The sequence below is a fragment of the Equus caballus genome, chromosome 3, assembly GCF_041296265.1.
Source record: "Equus caballus isolate H_3958 breed thoroughbred chromosome 3, TB-T2T, whole genome shotgun sequence".
Taxonomy (NCBI): Eukaryota; Metazoa; Chordata; class Mammalia; order Perissodactyla; family Equidae; genus Equus; species Equus caballus.
The window spans coordinates 104,447,469-104,470,902 of NC_091686.1; the positions used below are offsets into that span (position 1 = coordinate 104,447,469).

Sequence of the window (23,434 nt, forward strand, 5' to 3'; positions counted from 1 at the left end):
ATCTAAGTAAACCTGGTGCCAGGTTATAGCCTACTGTATCGTGTGAATGTATGTATTCATATCGAGTATGAATGTAAATTTGAAGCTGAAACAACTATTAGTGGTCATGATAAGTACTCATTTCCTAAATTGGCTATTTCTTCATCTTTAATTTTTATTTGTTTGTTTTAGTTTTGGTCTCTGCCTTTCAAATTAGAAGATTTCAAATATCTGGAGATCCTAGGCTGTCAGTCATATTCAGGAACGAGGCAATAAACAACCTACTGAAAGCTCTGTCTTGCAAAGATTGGGCATAGAGTGTGGTGGGCTCACTGTGAAGCAATATTATAGCCAGCCAGCTTTTTTTTTTCCTGGTTAAGGATTCTCCAAATCTCTGTTTGTCTTTTCTCTGGCCTTTTAGAGTTAGTGGATGGTGGGAGAGGAGAGAACTGTGCAGGCATAGTGGTGGTGGTAGTGGATGAGGGTACTAGTCCTACCATTCAGTCAACGTTCACGTAATCCCTCTGTTTTCAGTACAGTGCCTCATTCCTGTCCTGCTCTACATCTGAGGTGTCTGAGTTCATAGCCTTTCTGACTCTGCTTCTTTAGTGATATGCCTCTGGTCTCCCATGGGGGAGGAGGAATCACCTGAATAAGCAGGGTGGTAGGAGTCTGGGGTCTAACCCCTCCTGATACAGACTTGCAGACAATCTCCATTTTCAGCCCTCTTCTATAACATGTGGTGTCTCCAATTCGTGGACCTTTCCAAAGTTCTCTGGAGAAAATCATCTTGCCTCTTATATCAGGCAGTGTCCAGTCAGGAACTAGAACCCATATCAGAAATGTGGACATGGAAAAACAGAATTAGCAAATGCAGCCTATGTCTTCTAGTCTGAAGGAGAATATGATCAAGAAGGAACGAAGAACTCAGGAAAGGATCCTCCCTGCCCTCAAGACTGAGATTCAGACCTCTCCGGAGAGCTGCCACAGGAATGTGCAGACCAGAAGTGGTGAAGAAACATGCCAGAGGGTATAGGCTAGAGCTAGTTGGCTGAAGGTTGCCGAGGCGAGTGTTGCAGGGCCTCCTGCATGCTTATCTGCTGGCTCTTACACATGGGACAGGAAGGGAAGTCCCCTTCTCTCCCTTTCTCCTGCTGTGTTCTTGCAGTGTCCCTCCAGAACCCTCTACTGACAAATCCTAACATCAAGCCAGTTGGCAAAAGAGAAATGTTTACCAGATACAACTCCAATATAATAAAGCAGAATAAAAAAAGGTAGACTTGGAGCTGAAAGATAATAAATTGACTACTGGCACATTTTTTCATCGTACCTCCTATCTTCTAGAAGCATTTAGGCTTGACCTTCTTCTTTCAAGGTTAAGTCACTTATTATTGTCTCATCAGTTCTCTATCTTAGTACATTAAAGCTTAGAGTTACAAGTCGTTTCCTAGTTTTACCAAAGACAGCATTTACATTTCTGTGTTCCTTACTGTTTGGGGATAACTAACAAAAGAAAAAGGAGTGATAATTTCTTAACTCCATCATCAGGAAATCTCTCCACTTTTCTACAATTACTCTATTTTAGAACTAACTTCCTGGTCAATCCATGTTGTTGCAAATGGGATGATTTTGTCTTTTTCTATGGCTGAAAAGTATTTCATTGTATATACGTATACCACATCTTCTCTGTTCATTCATCCATCAAAGGTACTTAAGTTGCTTCCAAGTCTTGGCTTGTGAATAATGCTGCAATGAATAGAGGAGGGCATATATCTTTTTGAATTAGTGTTTTCATGTTCTTTGGATAAATATCCAAATTAGAATAGTTGCATCATCTGGTAGTTCTACTTTTAATGTTTTGAGAAATCTCCATACTCTTTTCCATAATGGCGGCACCAATTTTACATTCCCACCAGCAGTGTATAAGGGTTCCTTTTTCTCCACATCCTCTCCAATACTTGTATTTCTCATCTTTTTAATAATAGCCATTCTGATAGGTGTGAGGTGATATCTCATTGTAGTTTTGATTTGCATTTCCCTAATAATTAGTGATGTTGCTTATCTTTTCATGTGCCTACTGGCCATCTGAATACCTTCTTTGAAAAATGTCTGTTCAGATCCTCTGTGCATTTTCTGATCGGGTGTTTGTTTTTTGTTATTGAATTATATGAGTTCTTTAAAAATTTTGGATATTAATTATGCTAAGTGAAATAAGTCAGATGGAGAAAGACATTTACCACATGACTTCACTCATACGAGGAAGATAAACAAACACACAGATATGGAGAACAGATTGGTGATTACCAGAGGGGAAAGGGATGGGTGGAGGACGAAAGGGGTAAAGGGACACATATATATGGTGACGGATGGTAACTAGACTTTTGGTGGTGAACACGATGCAGTCTATACAGAAGTTGAAATATAATGATGTACACTTGAAATTTATATAATGTGACCTCAATAAAATTAAAAAAATAATAATAAAATAACTTCCACACCAAAATGTGACAGTCTCCAGAGCAAAGATAGTCTCTAACTCATCCTTTCTTTCCCTTACCTCTCTCAGAGCCTCATCGTGTTACATGATTAAATTTATTTAATTTAATCATCCAAAAAATTAAATAAAATGTACATTCTCAAAAAAATTTATATAAAATGCACAATTTGTTTTAATCAGTTTTATAGCCGTACATCAGGCACCTGTATCCCAAGGAGCTGTCTTATAAATCTACATTGTTCACTAAAATGAGGAATAAGCAAAAGCATTTATAGGTCAAGACAAGCTTATCTTTAGTTCTACTAGCAAAGCAATTCACTCTCTATATAACCTCTTTACAATAAAGAAGAAACTCTTCATCTTATTCTTTTATTTAATGAGCAAGTTGTCCTGTTGCTTTAGATATATGCTGCAGTAAAATATTTTTCTAATGGCTCATTTCTAAAGTATGCTAATCTATTTTTATTTTTATTTTTATTTTTTATTTTTTATTTTTTAAGATTTTATTTTTTCCTTTTTCTCCCCAAAGCCCCCCAGTACATAGTTGTATATTCTTTGCTGTGGGTCCTTCTAGTTGTGGCATGTGGGACGCTGCCTCAGCGTGGTTTGATGACCAGTGCCATGTTGGCGCCCAGGATTCGAACCAAGGAAACACTGGGCCGCCTGCAGCGGAGCGCGCGAACTTAACCACTCAGCCAAGGGGCCAGCCCCTGTTAATCTATTTTTAAATGTTTATACTTACCAATTCAGGGATGTCTTTTACTTTCAGAGGAACTTGGATTAAACCCAAATGAGTCCTAAAACTAAGAGAATCACCATTTTCATAATTTGGGTTGCGAAGATTAATTAATACCTTAAAAAACAAATCCAAAAAATTTTTTGGTTAGTTTCTTTATAGGATGCTTACAGTTACAAAATTGGCAGTGATATCAGCGTATCACCACAAAATTAAAAACTATTTGGGGTTATGCATATACTTTAATTACATTCTAAAATACTATAAAATTGCATTGAAATGTTAAAATACCATAAACACGCTTTTAATTAGGATGGTTTAATATTCCAAATGATGATCTACCATATACAACTCTAAAATATTAAGAATTTAGTTAGAAAGAAAACTTTTTTTTTCTAGTATATAGTTATATATTCTAGTTGTAGGTCCTTCTAGTTCTTCTATGTGAGCTGCTGCCACAGCGTGGCTGCTGACAGACGAGTGGTGTGGTTCCGTGCCTGGGAACTGAAACCGGGCTGCCAAAGTGGAACACACCAAACTTTAACCACTAGGCCATCAGGGCTGGCTCTTTTCCTTTTGCAGGGAAAGACTGCCCTGATCTAACATCTGTTGCCAATCTTCCTTTCTCTCTCTTTTTTTTAATTCCCCAAAGCCCTAGTACATGATTATATATCCTAGTTGTAAATCCTTCTAGTTCTCCTTATGTGAGCCACCACCACAGCATGGCTACTGACAGATGAGTAGTGTGGTTCCATGACCAGGAAATGAACCTAGGCCACCAAAGTGGTAAGAGTGTTGAACTTTAACTATTAGGCCATCAGGGTTGGCTCAAAAGAAAACTTTTTGATGGTAAGGAAAAATAAAAATTGTTAGATTATGATATTTTATCAGGGAAGGTAACAGAAAAATTAAAATTGCTTGATTCTAATATTTACCAGGGAAAATTTCAGAATCAACTCTAACCCTTTTAAAAACAGATATTGGTAAGGTTTTCAGAAAGATGGTGGAATAACATTGTAGAATATAGCCTCTAAACCAAACCCAAAAGGAAAAAAAGAAATTTCAGAAGCTAAGCTAATAAGAAAGACCCATTTATATACTTTCAAAATTAAGCAGATGAAAAGTCTTAGATATCTGCATATCCTTTAATCTAGGAATCTCGTTTCTATGAGGATGATTATGGAAATAACTAAAGGTGTTTGCAAAGGTAGTACAGAAAGAACATTAATGAAGTACCGTTTATAACAGGAAAATATAACACGACTTAAACATCTTGTTAGAGGGAATTACTTTAAATTATGGTTAACTCATATAATAAAATACAGTGTAATATGCCTCAATTAATATAGGTAATATAGGCATTAAAAATGTACAGACTGCTGGTTTGCACTTGATTTACCAGTGGGGTTACAAAAGGCCTCTCAGAAAACTTGTGCCTTGACTCCCAAGACCAAAGTATCTTACTTGTATCTTGGTGGTTCATAAGCAAAGACAAAGTGCATCCTGTGCAACTGAGGAAGGGCCCTGGGAGCTATGCCTAGAAGTTTGGGTCTCTTCGTATTTGCATGTGCTTTCTTTCTTTTGCTGAAAGAAAGCCTTATGTGGGTGTATCCTGTGAAGTCTTGTGAGTCTTTTCAATTATCTGACTCTGTATAATTGTTGCAGCAGTGAACAAAACAGAATGAGAAGCTCCTGCCCTTGTGGAGCTTCCACCTAATAGGAGAAGGCAGGCTATTAGCAAAATAGAAAAATAGTATATTCTATAACAATAAATGCTATGGAGAAAAGAGCTTTCCAGGCAGGGTACCAGGAAACACTTTGTTGAGAAGGCGACATTTAAGCAAAGACTTAAGGAGTGAGGGAACCTGCAGACAAGTATCTGGGGAAAAAGCACTGCAGGCAGAGAAAACAAGGAGCAAGGGCCCTCAGATGGGAGGAAGCCAGGGGAAGGCAAGGAGGTTAAAGTAGATGGAGTAGAACAAATCAGGAGGAAAAGTAGCAGGAAATGAACTCGAGAGGTAATGGGTATATATCAAATAGGGTATTTTAGGCCACTCTCATGACTGGTTTTTAAGTAGAATGAGATGGGAAGCTACTGGATACTAGAAGAATGGCTTATTCAGAATTGTACTTAAAAGGCTTCCTCTGGAAAGTGCACTAACAGATTCCAGGTGGGTGAGGGTAGAAGCAGGAAGACCAGTTAGGAGGCTACTGAAATAGTCCACTCGAGATGGTAACTTGGACCAGGGAGGTAGGAGTGGAGGGTGGTGATAAGAAGTGGATGGATTCTGGATATTTTTTGAAGGTAAAGCTGACAGGATTTGCTGATGGATTACATGTAAGGTACAAGAAAAAGCGTGGACTCAAAGATAGGTGAATTAAAATAACGAGTGAGTTCTAACTGCCTACTGAAGAGCTCCGCTTGAATGCTCGATACACCTCTCCAACTTAACTAAGCTCATCATCTTCACTAATGGACCTGTTCCTCCTCTGGTATTCCCTATCTCAAGGGCAAGTTACCTCTACCCAACTGCCCAATTTAGACACCTAAAGGTCATCTTTATCTTTTCTTTTTCTCATACTCCCCATACTAATCAGTTCCCAAATCCTACTTAAAATCTCTTTCAAATCTGTTGAATTCTTTCCATTTCCAATGCTGTTTTCTTAGTTCAGATCTTTATCAAGTCTTGCCTGGACTACTAGAACAGGGAGGGAAATAAAAAAGGAAAAGATACACTGACTACCTCTATGTGGTAGGCAGCAGGCTACATGATTTATAGTCACTATTTTTTAATCAAAATCTTCCTAATTGATTTACTGCCTCTAATCTTTCCATACTCCAGAATATTTTCCAAAAGCAATTTCCAAACACAAATCTGATCATGTCGCTCCACTGCTTCAGTGTCTCTGGGGCTTTTTACATGGTGATCCCTCTGCCTGGAGATACTCTTATATTGTCATTTCTTTCACACTTTTCCCTCATCAATATACATACATTTATCTAATAGAACCTACCTCAAGAAAATCCTTAGGGGCATAAACAGGTCTGAAAAGGCTTAAATCTAGAATTAATAAGATAAGTTAAAACAAAATTTCAGTTATTATATAAAGGCTTACTAATAATAAATGTTACTGATTCTTTCATACATTGCTGCGCAGCTAGATTAATCCAAACATTTGCAGAGTATCGATTATCTGTCAGACATTAAGTATTGGAAACACAAAAATGAAAAGACAGCCCCTCTCTTTGACAGCTTAGATGAGACACTCTAGAAGAAATTGAGTCTCCTTTTCATAAATTTGTAATAATTTATAACTGAAGTGAAAAAATAATGTCAATATAACGTAAAAGTTCTATATGAGAATTCTCAAAGCACAAAGAATACAAACAATGTAAATTTAGTGAATTCCTCCAGTTGTACTGAACCGTTTTTGAACTTCTATAACACACTGCTTCCTTTATTATAGCACTTACCTCTTGCCCAGTCCCCTATAGTTTTTTTTAAGGAAGAGTGGTGAGGGATTATGTACATGTCTACCTATACAATTATATACATCTATTTATCATAGTAAATGATATATCGTTGTCATCATTATATGTTTATAAAATTGATTGACTCAATTTTAAACATTAAAATGAACCACAATAAATTCTTAAAAACATTTTAGATGTCTTAAAACTCTTCACAATTTAACCTATCTTTAACATCTAATGTAATTAAAGCTTGAAAAACATTTACCTTAATTATGAGTCTAAGAAATCCACTGAATAATTTAATTTACTCTTTAATAAAAATGTTTTTAAATGATGCTTTAAAAAAGAATAATTGATTTAAATATTCTCAAAATAATGTAAAAAATTGACCAAAGTTAGGAATTTTTAAACTGGAAAGTAGAAGTTTAAACAACTAAAACAGATGATAGTAAGTTAGTAGGGAGAGAAACCTGCTATCTTTCCAAAAGAATTGTTAATATTATTTTGAATTCACAATTAAGAAGGCTATATTTTTCCCACTACTACATTTTGAAAAAAGTTGTTCATATACCTGGTTCATCAGTTCCCATTTCATTCCATTTATTGAGAAGTTCTTTCTGTTCTCCAACTGGCCTCTAAAAAAGGTAATTTAAAAATTGGTTTCATTTTGTGAAGTTCAGCATGCAGCTGAAAAGTAAGAATCAATACTTATCTAAAAGTTTAAATAAGCTACCATAACACAAGGAAAAATAATTTCATTACATGTGGTAAATTGTGTTTGGAATTGCACTTAAATTATTTTTATTTAACTATTATATTAAATCTACTCTCAATGGCTCAGTTAGAATATGGTGCTAATGAGTCCAAGAAGAGAAGGTAAATGATCTGTACTGGCCAGTAAATTTCACACAGAAAAACTGCTCCTCAGCCACATTCTACATCTCTTACCCCGTCCAGCAATCTCAGAAATGCATCACAAGGGGGACTGGCCAAGAGAGTGTGACTGTGAGTCAGTAGCATCATCTTCCTATATGAAAGACAGTATATTACACAATACTACACACTTAGACAGTTTTTCATATAAACTTATCCTTTTTTACACCATTATTCTGGTGCCTTCAGTGACCTTTCCTTGGATATTATCCAAAATACATCCACTATATCCTGTCCAACAGCAGGGAATAAATAGCAGGTAGGGGGAATGAAGTAAAAAGAAACTTGTTCTCTCCTACTTGCGAGCAGCAATAAAGAATCCAGAACATTCTTCAAGTGGTTTTTCTCTCCTTTTTCATCTCTCCTCTCTCAAAGCACAGAGTGACAAATAAATGTTGCATTTTAGAGCTAAATAGATCCAATACTATTAGATCTAAATAGTTCTGCAGGGAGATGACAAATGATTCTTTTCATTCCCTATGTTAATACTGAAAGAAGATACCCTAATGGCTATTACAAGACGACAGTATGCCTGAACTCCATCTCTAATTCAAGAAATGTGGCTATTGTGTCTATAAGCCAAAAAGCAAGGAGATTAAAGGTAATTAAAATCTTTAAAATGTACTTATAACCTTTACAGTCAAATCTCTAAGAAATCTATACTGTAGATTCTATACTTTATTTCCATTTATTCTCAAGATACAGGGTTATTACAAAAAGCATTACAACACACATAATAGAAATCCATATAGAATACACCCACATAATTGGCCTTTTACAGATTTTTGTTTCAAAACAAACTGATATACTAGTAAAAATAAAGACAAATCTGCCTAGCAGTTATAACTTCACGAAACGTCCTAGTACTTGATTAGGAATAAAATACTTAAGTGTGAAAAGTACCTTTCGTGCCAATGGGATACTCAGTTCAGTGCACATACTATTTAAACTCTTCAAAATTCTTTTTTCCCAACTTCCCTGAAACATAAGCAACAATGTATTATTGTTTCTGGCTACAAATATCAAAACTGATTTAAAAAAATTAAAGATATTATGAGTTATATAGAAATGGTGAGCTTGGTTAAGATTGGTCATCTTCATTCATTAGTTCACTTTACAAATTTTGATTACTGCCTACTATCTGCCAGATACTATCCTTAGTGCTGTGAATTAAGCCGTGAATAACAGAAAGCCTCAGTCTTCAGAGAACTGACATTCTAGCGGAGGATGGCAATGAGGATAGATTAAAAAATAAATCAGCAAGTCATACGGTGATAAACACTTTAAGGAAAAATAGCAGATAATAAAGGGGTAACTAAATTTAAGCATTTTATAAATGTTTAATAGTCAGGAATCCCATTAATGACCTAGTAAAAAATAAAATTTACAGAAATTATTACATTGCAATGTTTTCAAACACGACATTTCATCCCTAACTACTTCAGCATGAATGTTTTAAGAACCTTCTCCTACATAACCACACTCCACTATCACGCCTAAGAAAACTAACAATAAGGTTTTATATCATCAATTATTTAGTCCATATTCAAAATTTTCCAGCTGTCCCCAAAATGTCTTTTATAGTTTTGTTTAATCCAGGACTCACTAAAAATTCATGTATTATATTACATTTGGTTGTTACGTCTCTTTCAGTGTAGCTTAATCTAGAGTCTCTTTGTCCTTTTCTTTTTCATGATATTGACTTTTTTGAGAAGTCTAGGCCAGTTATCTTTTAGAATGTGTCACAATCTGGATTTGTCTTACTTCTTTTCACAGTATTGATTATCTTCCTTCTCTATCCCCTATATTTCTTATAAACTTGAAATAACACATTAATTTTAACAGTTAGTCATAGACTGATTATCCATATATACTACATTTTAGTAAATTATTCCGTTTAATGCCAAGTTAAAATGCCATGATTTTTTTTTTGGTCTTTTTACTAAATATTTCTACAAGCTACTACTGACTCACTGAAACCAAAATAAAATAATACCATAGCTCCAAAATTCAGAACAAATGAGGAGAAAAGAAGAGAACTATATATTGCATTATTCTTAAAGGACAGTTATAACCAGTCAATAAAAGTAGAAAAATAATAGCCCCTTTCTGTGATTGTTATAAAGATTAAAGATGTAAAGTGCTTTGAACAGTGACATAACAATGGCAACAAGAATCATTCAATAATTGATAGTTCTTACTACAGTACAGTCTTCTTTAACAGACACATTTAAATACATTACTCTCCCCATGCTCTGCTCCCATCCCCAATGTACTTATTCCTACTTTATCTGGATAAGGCTCATTCACCTTTCAGGTCTTCACCTCTATTAAACCTTCTCTTACCTGGTCCTGCATCCCTTCCTTCACCTGTCATGGCACATATCACACTTGTCTAGCACATAATAGATTCTCAATAACTGAACAAATTTCTACTCTAAATAATGTTACAAGCATTTTTTAAAATTTTGATACAATGGCCTAAGCAATGAATGAACAGGAAAAACATTCATCTATAGGAGAAATATAGAGCTATGTGAAATGTATAAGGCTTAGTTTACTAAATATATAGAAATAGATTTTCAAGAATAAAAGAATACATTTAATACATTGCATGAAATACCCCCAAAACTAATTCCACTTACTGGCTTATTTTCAATTCTCTTTTTTTACTGTAAATATTTCTCTTAGACCCAAGACTTAAATACATTTGGTGTCTAATTCATGATTAAACATTATTTATAACACCAGGTTTACAGGTTTGGATCCCAGGTATGGACCTACATCACTTGTCAGCTATGCTGTGGTGTAACCTACATACAAAATAGAGGAAGACTGGCACAGACGTTAGCCCAGGGCTAATCTTCCTCAAGCAAAAGAAAAAGAGGAAGATGGGCAATGGATGTTAGCTAAGGGCAAATCTTCCTCAGGAAAAAAAAAAACAAACAAATGTTGGATATAAAAAGAAAATTAAAGTTACAATAGACATCAATGTGTGGCCTATAACATATACTGTACATATTTTCAAGACTGCAATACATAATTTTTTTTTTTAAAGATTGGCACCTGAGCTAACATCTGTTGCCAATCTTTTCTTTTTTTCTTTCTTTCTTTCTTCTTCTTCTCCTCAAAGCACCCACAGTACATAGTTGTATATTCTAATTGCAGGTCCTTCTAGTTGTACTATGTGGGATGCCACCTCAGCGTGGCCTGATGAGCGGTGCCATGTCCACACCCAGGATGTGAACCTGCAAAACCCTGGGCCGCCAAAGCAGAGCACTCGAACTTAACCACTCGGCCACAGGGACAGCCCCCAAACAATACACGATTTTAATACAGCATAAAACCTACTAAAAACTCAAATATGAAGACCATTCAAAATGGAATGACACTTCCTGGAATTATATCTTGACAAGATATTCTGAAACACATTTGTTAATTTATCCTTTAAAAAATTATTTTGGCAAAAATATCTCATTCAGGTATTTTCTAGAAAGTACAATTTTAAGTGATCAATCATAGTTCTCCTAAATGGATACTCCATTTAGGAGATGTACTAAGTATTTCAATTCATCAACTTTAAATTTAGCATTAAATGTAATTAGGGAGAAAAAAGTTAAGGAAAAAAGTTACACAGAAATTAGACATCAGAAGAAAGCACTCTGAGTGAAAAGAGTTTAGGAAACAGACCTATATTATTTACATGTGTTTACACATGTTTATTAATCCTGTGAGATATGTATCATCACCCTCACTTTACGAAAGAGGAAATTTAAAAAGAACATATGGAGGCAGAATGAGAAAGAATGGTAAGAACTGAAGCGATGCTGAGCAAATCTTAATTCAATTAGCATTTTTTTCTGTGTTCCACAACTAAAGTAGGAACTTAGAAATAATCCAGAAGAGAAGAAAGAACATGACTAAAAATTGAGAGAAAGAAAGAGGAAAGGGATGCTCGATTCAGAAAAATTCAAATTTTTAAGGCTAAAACAGGGGAAATGAGGTGTAACAGCCAAGTTTTCAAATAAAGAAAAGACATTGATTCAACAAATATTTATTGGGCACTATTAAACACACGCCTTGAAAGATGAATAAAAGAGCATCCTTGTCCCTAAGAAACATATCACTTTTGTGGTGGGGGTGTAGATAGATACACAGATAATATGGGACAGGTTGCAAAAAGTTCATAAGGGCTATCTCAGTCCATATGTCATAAACCACAGAAAGAACATAAATGAGTGAACAAAGAAACAGAAAGCTAGACATATCAAAACTTCTGGTTTTCAATAGAACACATACTACTTCTTTGAAAACCCTAAAAATAATAAAAGAAAAGTGACCCCAGGCATTAGCCCTGTCGTCCCCGTTCCCTGTTCCATATCTATGACACAGTGACAAGGTTAGCAGGACTTTTCCAAGGTACCCCTTGCAAAAGCTTCAATCAGATCGTCATAGAAGTCATTTCCACAGACATCAGAAATAGGAATAGAATTTCCTAACAATGAGGGAAAATCCAAGATGAAGCAAGTGGCTGCTTTCAAGCTGGGCATCCTTTAAGTTCCCTTCAGAACTGTAATCTTAATTAAGTGGCATTCATTCATTCTTCTGTTGACTCACTGGCTCACTAACACATATTGAAAGCTTTCTACGTGCCAAGCACAAAACTAGGACCAGTGAATAAATGTTATGAGGAGCACAGGACCATTTAATACGAGAAAGAAACTTTCCAAGTTGAGAAACTTAACCAAAATGGTTTAAGTCAGTGAAATCATGAGTTCTCTGTTTCCAGAGGTTCTCGAGCAGAAGGAGATGAACTCCAGAGGTCGGGCTGAATCAACCTGAAGGTCCACTTTCGCTCCAGGGGTACAGATACTTAACTTTTCTCAGGTCCTCTTTGTGGAGGCAAATAAATAAGCCCTAAGTCTCAAAACTAAATGCTCCAAAAAGAATCATAGTTATTCCTATGCTATTATTTAAATAAAAATTTCAATGTACCCTTAGCGCACACACAAAAAAAGTGAAAGTAGCAAATAAGTTACTGAAAAATGACAGTGCACTAATACAAAACAAAAACAAAGTAATGGTTTGTACCCAAAAGACTTCAAAATAAATAAAAAGCTTTTAAAACATTATTTAAAAGGAAAACAAATGGCCTTTTACATTTAAAATGTTTAAATAGGAAGACATTACCTTTTACTTAAACCCATATCCTCTCCAAATGAAATTACTGTTGCCTTCAAATCACTTTCCCTAGTAACTGGAGTCTGCGGTACTAACTCAAAGGATTCAAGTGTTTTATAAATAAGGTAATTGCTAAGCCACAAGAGACAAAAAATTTACAAAAGAATTGCAATTATACTGAAATCTTTAAATAGATATTAGCTATGGCCTTGCTACTTTTTTATAACAATGAAAGTACATAAGAAGTCTTTAAAAACCATATAATAAATATATAGCATGTAAAAAACTATGAAATTATAAAATTTAAAAAATTACTTTCTTCACTCTGACAAAAAATAAAGCAAAATAATTACAACTCAGCTATCTATTGGAAAACGATTTTAGCAATTCTCTCTGATTATAAAAGTAACAAGTTTATTCAAGATAATCTGGAAAAGAGAACAATAGACAAAGAATAAAATAATAAATAAGCACCCAAAAATTTCCATCAGCCAAACATAATGAGTTAACATTTTGTTCTCTTTACTTTTTCTATGCATGGATGGGTACAACTGAGATAAATATGTATGTATACATACATACATGTATATATATTTAATTAAAGTGTAATTATACTGTTTTATATTTTGCTTTTTCCATTTAAGATTATAATGTATGTACTTTCCTATTTCATTATACTTCTTCAAAGATGAGATTTGTGTGTGTGTGTGTGAGGAAGATTGGCTCTGAAACATCTGTTGCCAATCTTCCCCTTTTTGCTTGAGGAAGATTGCCACTGAGCTAACATCTGTGCCAATCTTCCTCTATTTCATGTGGGATGCCGCCAGCGTGTGGCTTGACGAGTGGTGCTAGGTCCACGCCCGGGATCCCAACCTGTAAACCCTGGGCCGACCTAGGGGAGTGTGCAAACTTAACTACTATGCCACCAGGCCGGCCCCCAAAAATGACATTTTTGATGTCTGTATAACATTGTCTTTTAGAGATACGATGTTTATTTAAGCAAGCCCTACTGCTGCTCATTTAGATTCTTTTAAATTTTTTACTATTATCATGAACATAAATTTCTGTGTTTCCCTGATTCTTTCCTTTAGGTAAGGTCTAAAAATGGAATTACTAGGAAAAAGGGTATGAGTATTTTCTAGGAGGGGACATTTTCCATTTTTCATTCATTCAATTCACTTATCATTAAAAAAAAAAATCTATTGAGCATCTACCATGGCCCAGGCACTAGGCCAGATGTTGGAGATATAGTTGTGAAAAGAGAGACACTGGCCCTGCTTCACAGAGACTACAGAATCTAGGTGATGATACAGATAACCCGAGTATTGTCATAGGAAATACAGGGTACCTCCCGTATGGAGGACTGGAAACACAAGAAAAATATCTGAGATCTGGGGATCAGAGAGCCTTCCTAAAGAAATTATCATCTAACCTAATACCTGAAGAATGTGCATAAGTTTGCCAGAAACACGTGAGATCTGAGATGAGGCAGTTTCTGGTAGAAGTAACAGCATGAGCACAGGTTCTCCTGCTGGAACAACTGAGGAGGTCAAGTATGATTAGAGAGAGAGAATTTATGTATGTGTAGTAGTGGAGAGGGGAGAGGCACGATGGGGAGGGACAGCGTGAAGAGGCGAGAGACGAGATCCAACAATAAAAAGGAGGGCAAGATCATTTACAGCTTTGTAAGCAAAAGTAAGGAACTGGAGCTCTGTCCTAAGTCTTGGAAGTTTTAAGAAATGGAGGGACAATACAGAAGGCAGAAAGACCAATTAGGAAGGTGATGAGATGAAGCACATATTGAAATTAACAAAATTCACGTTTTTGCTAAGGTTACTGGATTGACAGGGAACAGGGTAAATTCAAGCACACAGCATATCTTGAATTTGCCTGAGCATTTCTGGAATAGATAGAGAAATAGGCTGAATATCATCAGGTAGTATACACTCTGCAGCCAGACTGTCTGGGTTCCAATCTCAGCTCTTCCACTTAATAGTTTCATGAAGTTGGATCTCTCTAGGATCACAAGAGTAACTCACCTCACAGGGTTGTCATAAATATTAAATGAGTGAATACTTGTAAAGCACTAGAATGGTACCTGGCACATAATTAGAGCTCTAGGTGTTTATTAATATTATTTCATAAGAAAACTCACACTGTATATCAGTTTCTTCAAAAAGGCTTTCTCTGAATATAAATGGCACTTTATATCTGTGTTGTTCTTCCAAAAAACCCACAATTCCAGTCTAATCGTGAGAAAAACACCAGACAAATTCCAAGTGAGAGATATTCTACAAAATACTTGACCAGTACTTCTCAAAACTGTCAAGGTCATCAAAAACAAGGAAAGTCTTAGAAACTGTCTTAGCCAAGAGGAGTCTAAGGAAATAGGAAAACCAAATGTAATGTGGTGTCCTGGATGGGATCCTGGAACAGAAAAGGGACATTAGGTTAAAACTATGAAAATCAGAATGAAGTATGAACTTTAGTTAATACTGTATTAATATTGGTTCACTAATTGTAACAAATGTACCACAGTAACGAAAGATGTTAATAGGAGAAACTGAGTATGGGGTCTATGTCAACTCTCCGTACTATCCTCCCAATTTTTCCTGTAAATCTAAAACTCTTGTAAAAAATCAAGTCTACTAAAAATAATAAAATAAATTGTGATTCACCAAGAGGAAGGCAGTGTGTGCCTCAATTCCCAAACTTATTTGTCCATGGGACCCTTTTTTGTGGAGCATCTCACAGGGCTAGTATTCAGCGGAAAACACTCTGGGAAATGCTGATGCAGGATAAGAAGCCTCTTTCCCTCATCAACCTGGAATATTAAACACCAGTCTAGCTTGCCAAAAACTGCAAAGAGCTGATTTACATCCCAACTCAGTCAAGAGAGAAGTGAAGTTAAAATTACTCATGAAACTTTAATAGAAAAAAAGACAGAATCAAATTTTCCAAGGTGCAGTTCCAAAATATTTTATGCCCATATGTTTTACTGAATAAAAGGGGAGGGAAACCCTAACTGGATTTTTTAAAGTTGTTTTTGATTGTAAAGAGCAAAGAACACCCTCATAAGGAACCACGTGTCCCCAGCTCCTTCCCAGGGCTCCTACAAACTTCCTAGCCAACTCCCCTATAGCTCACAGCACTTTCTACTTTCTATTACAGCTACGGTGCCCAAGTCTTATTTCAATTATTAAACCATGAAGTTCCCTGAAGGCAGAATCGGTATCTAACTTATTTCTGAATCTCCATGGCACAGAAAATGTCTTCTACTTGTAGGCATTCAGTAAATCTCTCTTAAGTAAATATTATAATAATTGGTAGAAAAGATGACAAATGCCTTTACTATTAATTCACCACAAACTTACTAAGCTGGTGGTACAGAAAGGTCAGCATACTAGATGTTAGGTATACAAAAATGTTTTTCAATTGCTACTGCTTTCAACAGGCTTATAACAAAAGTCAGAGAGATGTGTACAGAAATTACCATAATAGAATGCAATTTGTGATAAGGACTATAAAATGATAGTGTGCTACAGGAGTCCGAAAGAGAGAGAGATCCTTTCCAAAGAGGATAATAGCATCAGAGAAAAGATGCCATCTGAGCTGACCCTCACAAAATAGATGGGATTTTCATAATGCAAAGCAGGCAAAAAGGGCTGTCCATGACAGGAAAACAAAATAAGAAAAGTGCTAAAGATGCAAGACGAAAGGCAAAATGATTCATTTGGAAGGGTACAGAGGACATATAAGACAGCAGAGACTGATAAAGTGCAAGGGTAAGCTGGGGACAGACAGTAAACACTCTTGAATGTGGGGTTTTGGAGTAGGAACTTCATTTGTTAGGTACTGGGAGTCTTCAAAGGTTTGTTAGAAGGCAGTGAGATACACCATAAGGGTTCATCTGCTCGTAGTTAAAGTTTATAGTATTGAGCGTACATAAGTAGATGGGGAGAGAGATAGACTGAAAGTTGAGAGGTGTAAGAATAAGACAAGTATGTGAATTAACGCCTGAAACAAAGTAAGCACTCAATAAAAGACAGTTGTCATTATCGTCATCATCATCATCGTGATCACTATGGTAATGCCTAGGTAATGAAAAGGAAGAGAAGGCTATAAGACAATGGGAAGAAATAATTTATAGAACGTAGTGACTATTTGGATATGGAAAACTGAGATCAAAGATATTTCAAGTCCAAATTGGAAATGGAAACGAATTAACAGAAATAAAAATGTCAGGAAGAGATGTTCATTTTAGGAATGATATAACAAACTCAATTTTAGAGTTGAGTTTGATCTCACAGAAGGAATGTGCAGTAGACAGCTGATCATAGAGAACAGGAGACAAAAAAGATGTGGCAGCAAACAAAAGCTCTGGAAGCTTGAATGAGATGACCAGAATATTCTTAATAAATTAAGCGGAACATGTTAAAAATGAGTGTGATAGAGGTAGAAATAGGGGCTACACAAGCATGGAAAAAATTAGGAAAACCCTAACTGGAAAGCAGATAATGAATAATGAATAATAAAGTAAATGGTAGAGGTAGCCTTAGGCTGAGGACTGGAATGGCAAATTGAAGTCTGATGGGGCAAGAGGATTATGAGGTGCAAGAGAGAACATGGTGGAATGGTAGTCACGAGATCCAGACTAGGTAGCTTTCGTGCACAAAGGGGAGAAGTGCCCAACAAAACAGGGAGCTGAAGAACTAGATGACTCCAGGAGAAGAAATATAGGAAGATAGGTAGACAATAACTGCTAGAGGAGGCATTTAGTGTGACCATGGTTAAAGAATCAATTATTTCAACAAACGTTTATTGAGAGTATGCTGTGGGCCAGGCACTGTGCCTGGATGCTGAGGATAAAAAGCAGAGTCTCTGTTCTTAAAGAATGAAGAATTTAGTTCAGGGATTGGCAAACTTTCGGTATAAAAGCAGATAGTAAATTATTTTAGGTTTGCAGGTCATAAGGTCTCTATTGCAACTACTAAACTTAACTCTGACGTTGTAGTGCAGAGAGTCATAGATAAAATGTAAATAAATGAGCATGGCTATTTTCCAATAAAACATATTTTATTAATTCCTACACTTTTCAAGTATCACAGGATATTATTCTTTTGATTTTTCAACCAGTTTAAAATGTAAAAAAAATTCCTAGTTTGCCAACTATAAAAACAGATGGCAAGGCAGATTTGGCCCATGGGCTGTAGTGCGTCAACTCCTGATCTAGTGGGCAAGTCTGGAAAGAAAAGAGAGAAGTAGCACACATACTCACAATACATAAACTTACGATTCGTGAATATTCTCAGCAACTAGCAGTAGGCTTTAAGAACAGACCTATTACTTACCTCTCTATCTGTTCTTTTCAGTCATGATAAGAAACCAACTTTTGTGTTTTATTTCTAACACTATGCTAAAACTGAGACTTTCTCTAAACTTTTTGGAAATTTTCAAATTTCACCAAAAAATATTTAGACCCAATATTTTTAGTTTTATTTTCTTGAATATATATCTTTACAACAAAAGACCAAACAATTCTTTCACACATGTATCATTTAATGATTACGCTTTACGACATATTCATAATATTGTCTGATTACTAGCCCCACAGGTAGCACCCAGAGATAGAAATATATTACATATTTCCTCAAATATCTCCAAGTTTTTTGTTTATATTGCTTCCTTTCACCAGCTAACTTTGAGAGTTTTTTAAATGAAAATAAAAGTTGAAAAATAAAAATCTGCCTAACCACCACTGCTGTGGAACGTGGTAACTCAAAGCAGCAGAACACACCTCAGGAGCAGCAGAACCACTATGACAATTGGATGAAGCTGGGTGATGGGTTCGTGGGAGTTCTTTGGGGTACATGAAATTTTTCATAATAATTTCTGAGACTATGACGGAGAAAGAAGGCCGACTCTGTGATGTCCACTAAACGCCTCAGCAGTGGCAGTCACAGAGTCCCCAGCATGAGGAAGGCTCACAAACAGTGCTAGCTCACAGGGAGGTGGTCCAGGCTGGGCCAAGGCAAGGACAGTTGAAAGAGTTAGGGGCACATGACAGAACTTACTACGTTTCCATTTTCACAGCTTTTTACAGTTCTTCGGTTTAAATTATTTAATTCTGTTAAAGTGACTTTTAGTTGTTTTCAGTCCATTTTAGATACAAGGTGCATTTGAGTTCTGTAACAGAATACAATCAGTAATAACAACCTGCTGTGAGAAAAAATGTATTTCAGATACAGTATCAGTAGCACTGGCTTCAAAAGCCAAAATTCTAAGGGAAGAGTGAATCAGTTCATTCTTACTTCATTCCTTTATTATCACAGAGCATGAGGAACAAACGGCTGCATAATACTTTTATTATACTTTAAATTTCAGGCCAGTATAGCACATTAGGATTATTACAGTTACAGGTGTGATCCTCAGCTACTGAGAGCAGAAAGGAAGAGCATGCAAATATTATTCCCATCACTTTAGTGGTTCTTACCCAGGCTTTCATATGATGCATAATATATACTCCTGACATCAATAAGGATCTTTCACTCTGCTTTACATAACTTAGTATGAAAAAATAAAATTAAAAAGAACAATAACCAACCTGTGCTTTCCTCATATATACCAAAGGTTCTTTCAGATGCTCAGGAGGTGCAGCAGGATGACTAGGTGAAGGAAACCTAGGGACAAAAAGAGGCAGCCAAACATTGTGCATTATTCTTGGTGAACTAGTTCTCTTGGTTAGAAATTACTCACCTCTGTAGTCCATGTTATAAATGAAATGGAATATTTGTTAGCAGTTTTATGTTTACATAAGGTGCAACAGTCTAATAAAACTTTAATTCTTATCCTATTAGTATTGTAGTTTTAGATTAGCAATTTAATTACTAGCTAAAAGTTAAATTGCATGATAATCTGAATTTATAAATTGAGGTAATTTTCAAATTATTTAGCTCTGTAAATGCTCATATGAAATTTGTCATAACTGTTCTATATAGCATATAGATACTGTAATACTTAGAAGAATTTTTTAAGGTTGAAAAAATTCATTAACTTACTAACATATCAGCTCTTTTCATTTCTCCCAATCTCCTTTTCCATATGATTATATATTTTTTACATAGTTGAAATGATAATATAAATACTATCTTTCATAATAGCTATCTTTTAATATATAATACATATTCACAAATTTAATAAAAATAGAAAAGAGAATAAGTAACATTACAATTTATATTCAAAATATTGTTTTTATTAAGAAAACAGATGTATTTATTCAACAAATATTTGAACCATTCTAGGTACCAAGTATACAGTGGTGATTAAGATAATATATCCTGTTCTCATGTACCTAACATTCTAGTAAAGAGAGACAGTCAATAATTATAAAAACAAATCAATAAATGGAATAATATCAGATAGTAACAAGTACCATGAGAAAATGAGAGCAGGATGAGACAGAAATGATTTGGAAGGGCAGGGATGGTGTCTAGCTAATATTTGAACTAAGACATGAGTGAAAAGAAGCAGCCAGCCATGCAAAGATCTGCGGGAAGAACATTCCATGCAGAGGGACATGCCCTGAGGTAGGAACATTTGGAACGTTTAAAAATCAGAAAAAGCTAGAATGGTTGGAATATAATGCCAGGCACAGAGTGATATGAAATCACAGAGAAAGCAATAGGAAAACACAATAGTTCAGCATTTACTTAGAAGTTTCGAGCTCTTTCACAACAATCTATAACTCCTACTGAAATTAGTCATAGGACTTGTGCATACAGCAAAACAACCATGTTCCAATAATCAAGAACCACACACTGAATTCTCAAGAAATTCCTCATCCAAAGTGGGACATTACCATGTAAAGGGTTAATAATAAGCCACTTGCATCTATCCTGGAACCTAAACATAAAAGACTCAAATGTCCATAAGAAACATTTCTGGAATAAAAAATAACCTACCCACCTAATCTATAGGACAGTTCCACTAACTGATTATTTCTGGCTGTTTTTCCATGAAAATCTACATTCTATGTACCTAAATAAATCACTTTTCCCCTATTCACAAATGAAAAAAATTGATAATCTCTGGATATCTCAGTATTTCTTATAGGCAAGATAGTTTAAAAACTATATATTCCATACTGCTCAATATATCATTTGTAAAGGGACATGTGGTTTATAATTAAATATTGCTGTAAAATTCTTCCATTTTAATGGTAATTATTTCTAAATTGAATAAAACTTAAAAATTTAGGATTGAAACTTGAGAGTACTTACTGATGATCTTAAGAGTTATTTAATGCTCAAAGAAATTTATCCCAAAAAACAGGTAACAATAAGTGGCCCTCCAAAAAGTATTAATATTAAAACCAAAATCAAGTTAGATATTTATTCATTGAGAAATATTTAATGAGAGCCTACTAAGTGTTCAAGGTAAGAGAAGCAGTGAACAAAACAGGCTAAAATCTCTATCCTCATGGAGATCATATTCAGTAATATGGAGAATGAGGGTCATCAGATAGGAACAATGCAGAAGCCTGCATATCACTCGTGACTCTTCCCTCTTCCTGTCCTTCAAATCCCCTAAATACTTCTCATCTTTTTCTACCCCACTCATACTGTTTTAGACAACCAACATTTCTTGCCTGCATTCACCTGACAGATTCTTAAGCAGCCTCCCCTCTTTCCACATGATTTTCAACCTATTTGCCAATTTGCCTGGCTGTAGCCAGGAGCAATGTCTTCCTTATTCACCAGGGATTGTATTTCTAGTGTCTAGCATAATGCCTGTCCCATATTAGATAACCAGTACGCTGTTGAATGAGTAAGATGCAAACATGAGCACTTCACTACTCTGCTTAAAATTGTAAAATGGCACCAAATGCCTTGAATAAGAAGCACATTCCTGCCTACAGATCTAGCATGATCCTTTACCCTGTCCCTTTCCCCTCTACCATCCAGCCATACAACTTTTGTTCCTCCAATGTATGACATCTTTTCCCACCTTTAAACCTCTGAGCCTGTTGTTCACTTCTGCTTAAAGCACTTTTCCTCTCCACTCCTTCCCCTAATTCTAGCTTAGCTTTTTGATCTCAGTCTGAACATTGTTTCCTTTAGTAAACCATTATGACAACACCAATCTGGAGTTAAGTGCCTACCCTATGTGCTCCTTGTACTTACCCTATCATAGCACTTATTCTATTGTACTATAATTGCCTCTTTAAAGTCTGTGTGCCCCACTGGGATGTCAGCTCCATGAAAGCAGACTATCTAGCTTGTTCCTTATCCTCAGCACCTAGCTTAGTGCATAACACACAGCAAGTACAAAGTAACATTTGAGACTAAGAGGGCAAAGAAGAATTACTGATTAGGACGTTTTGAAGGTACCCACGTATACTGCCTGAGCACTCTTCCAGCAAATGCCATGAATGTCTATAAAGACATACCCAATCTTGTGGTCTAGTGTAAGGTACCCATTACCCAAAATTTTTCCATTTGGGGCCCACTACTGTTCGACATGTCTCCAAGGTATGGAAGACACTTGCATATATCTACCATAACAGTAGACTATGATATATGATTTTATAATATAAACATATATATAGAAGATTAAATAAAAAGGTTTATATGCTGGCTTATATGCCTCTTTATGTTCCTTAAAGGAAAATGATACGTCATCTAATTCTTTATAAACTGCTCTACACAAAATACAAATGAAGACTAAGACGCAGAAAGAAATCAGTGCATTTTCCATGTAAAGCCTGTCTTAGTTAAATATTTATAGTAAGTTTAGGATTAATAATTACACTGAGCTTCCTCAGTTCAACAAATATTTATCATGCGTTAGCATTAGTAGGTGGCTCAATAACTACATATTGACTCAATGTCATTTATTTGATGCTATAGGAGATACTAAAAGAAATGTAAGACATAATTCTTCCTTCAGAACACTTTTAATCTAGGCAAGAAATAAGATATATGTGAGATGCAGTAAAATGTATGGGCTTTGGAATTAGACAGCTAGAGGCAAAGCCCTAACACTGCCATTTACTAGCTACACAATTGTCATTATGTTACTTAAAGGTAACCTTAAGGTCTAAGCCTCAGCTTTCTCTTTTGTAAAATGATGCTAATAATAAATTCTACTTCATAGGGATGCTATGAGGATTATATTATATAGGGCAATGCATATAAAGTGCTTAGCACAGTGCTCGACATAAAATAAGCATTCAATCAATGTAAATTATCATTCATATAATGTTAAATAGTTATTAACACAACAATAGTTAAACAAAGTAGGCAATCTGAAGTGAGAAAAGTTAACTTGGGCTAGAGATACAAGTTTCATGTAAATAGAATACAGAAATTTTTCTGCTCTATTTGTTAAATAAGAATCTGACTAAAATCTTTGGAATATTTACTAAAATAAGTAAAATAAAGTGAGCAATTTTCAGGTATGATCTGTATAGCTCATGTGTCCACACGTCTATCAGGCATGAGAGTATTTTTTTTAAAGCTCCAATGATTTAACCTAACGAATACATCTACTTTTTATTTTTTGCTTTCTTTACTTGTCCATCTAGTGGTTTCTGCCAGTGAAAACTGCAAGAGAATATGTGAAGTCCACTTCT

At 35.4% G+C, this 23,434-nt stretch overlaps 1 protein-coding gene across 7 annotated transcripts in view; it reads right to left on the reverse strand.

Moving 5' to 3' along the window:
• The window catches only part of TBC1D19 (TBC1 domain family member 19), a 140,786-nt gene that overhangs the window by 88,632 nt on the left and 28,720 nt on the right, over window positions 1–23,434 (reverse strand). For 6 of the 7 annotated variants that reach the window (XM_001917550.6, XM_023638270.2, XM_070262524.1 and 3 more), the window contains 5 exons: window positions 19,406–19,481; window positions 8,524–8,598; window positions 7,259–7,322; window positions 6,228–6,274; window positions 3,219–3,329 (listed from right to left, as the gene is read on the reverse strand). In XM_001917550.6, the coding sequence (XP_001917585.2) occupies window positions 3,219–3,329; window positions 6,228–6,274; window positions 7,259–7,322; window positions 8,524–8,598; window positions 19,406–19,481 (373 nt within the window). The remainder of the gene's footprint in view (window positions 1–3,218; window positions 3,330–6,227; window positions 6,275–7,258; window positions 7,323–8,523; window positions 8,599–19,405; window positions 19,482–23,434) is intronic. The other variant, XM_023638269.2, reaches the window with a different exon arrangement.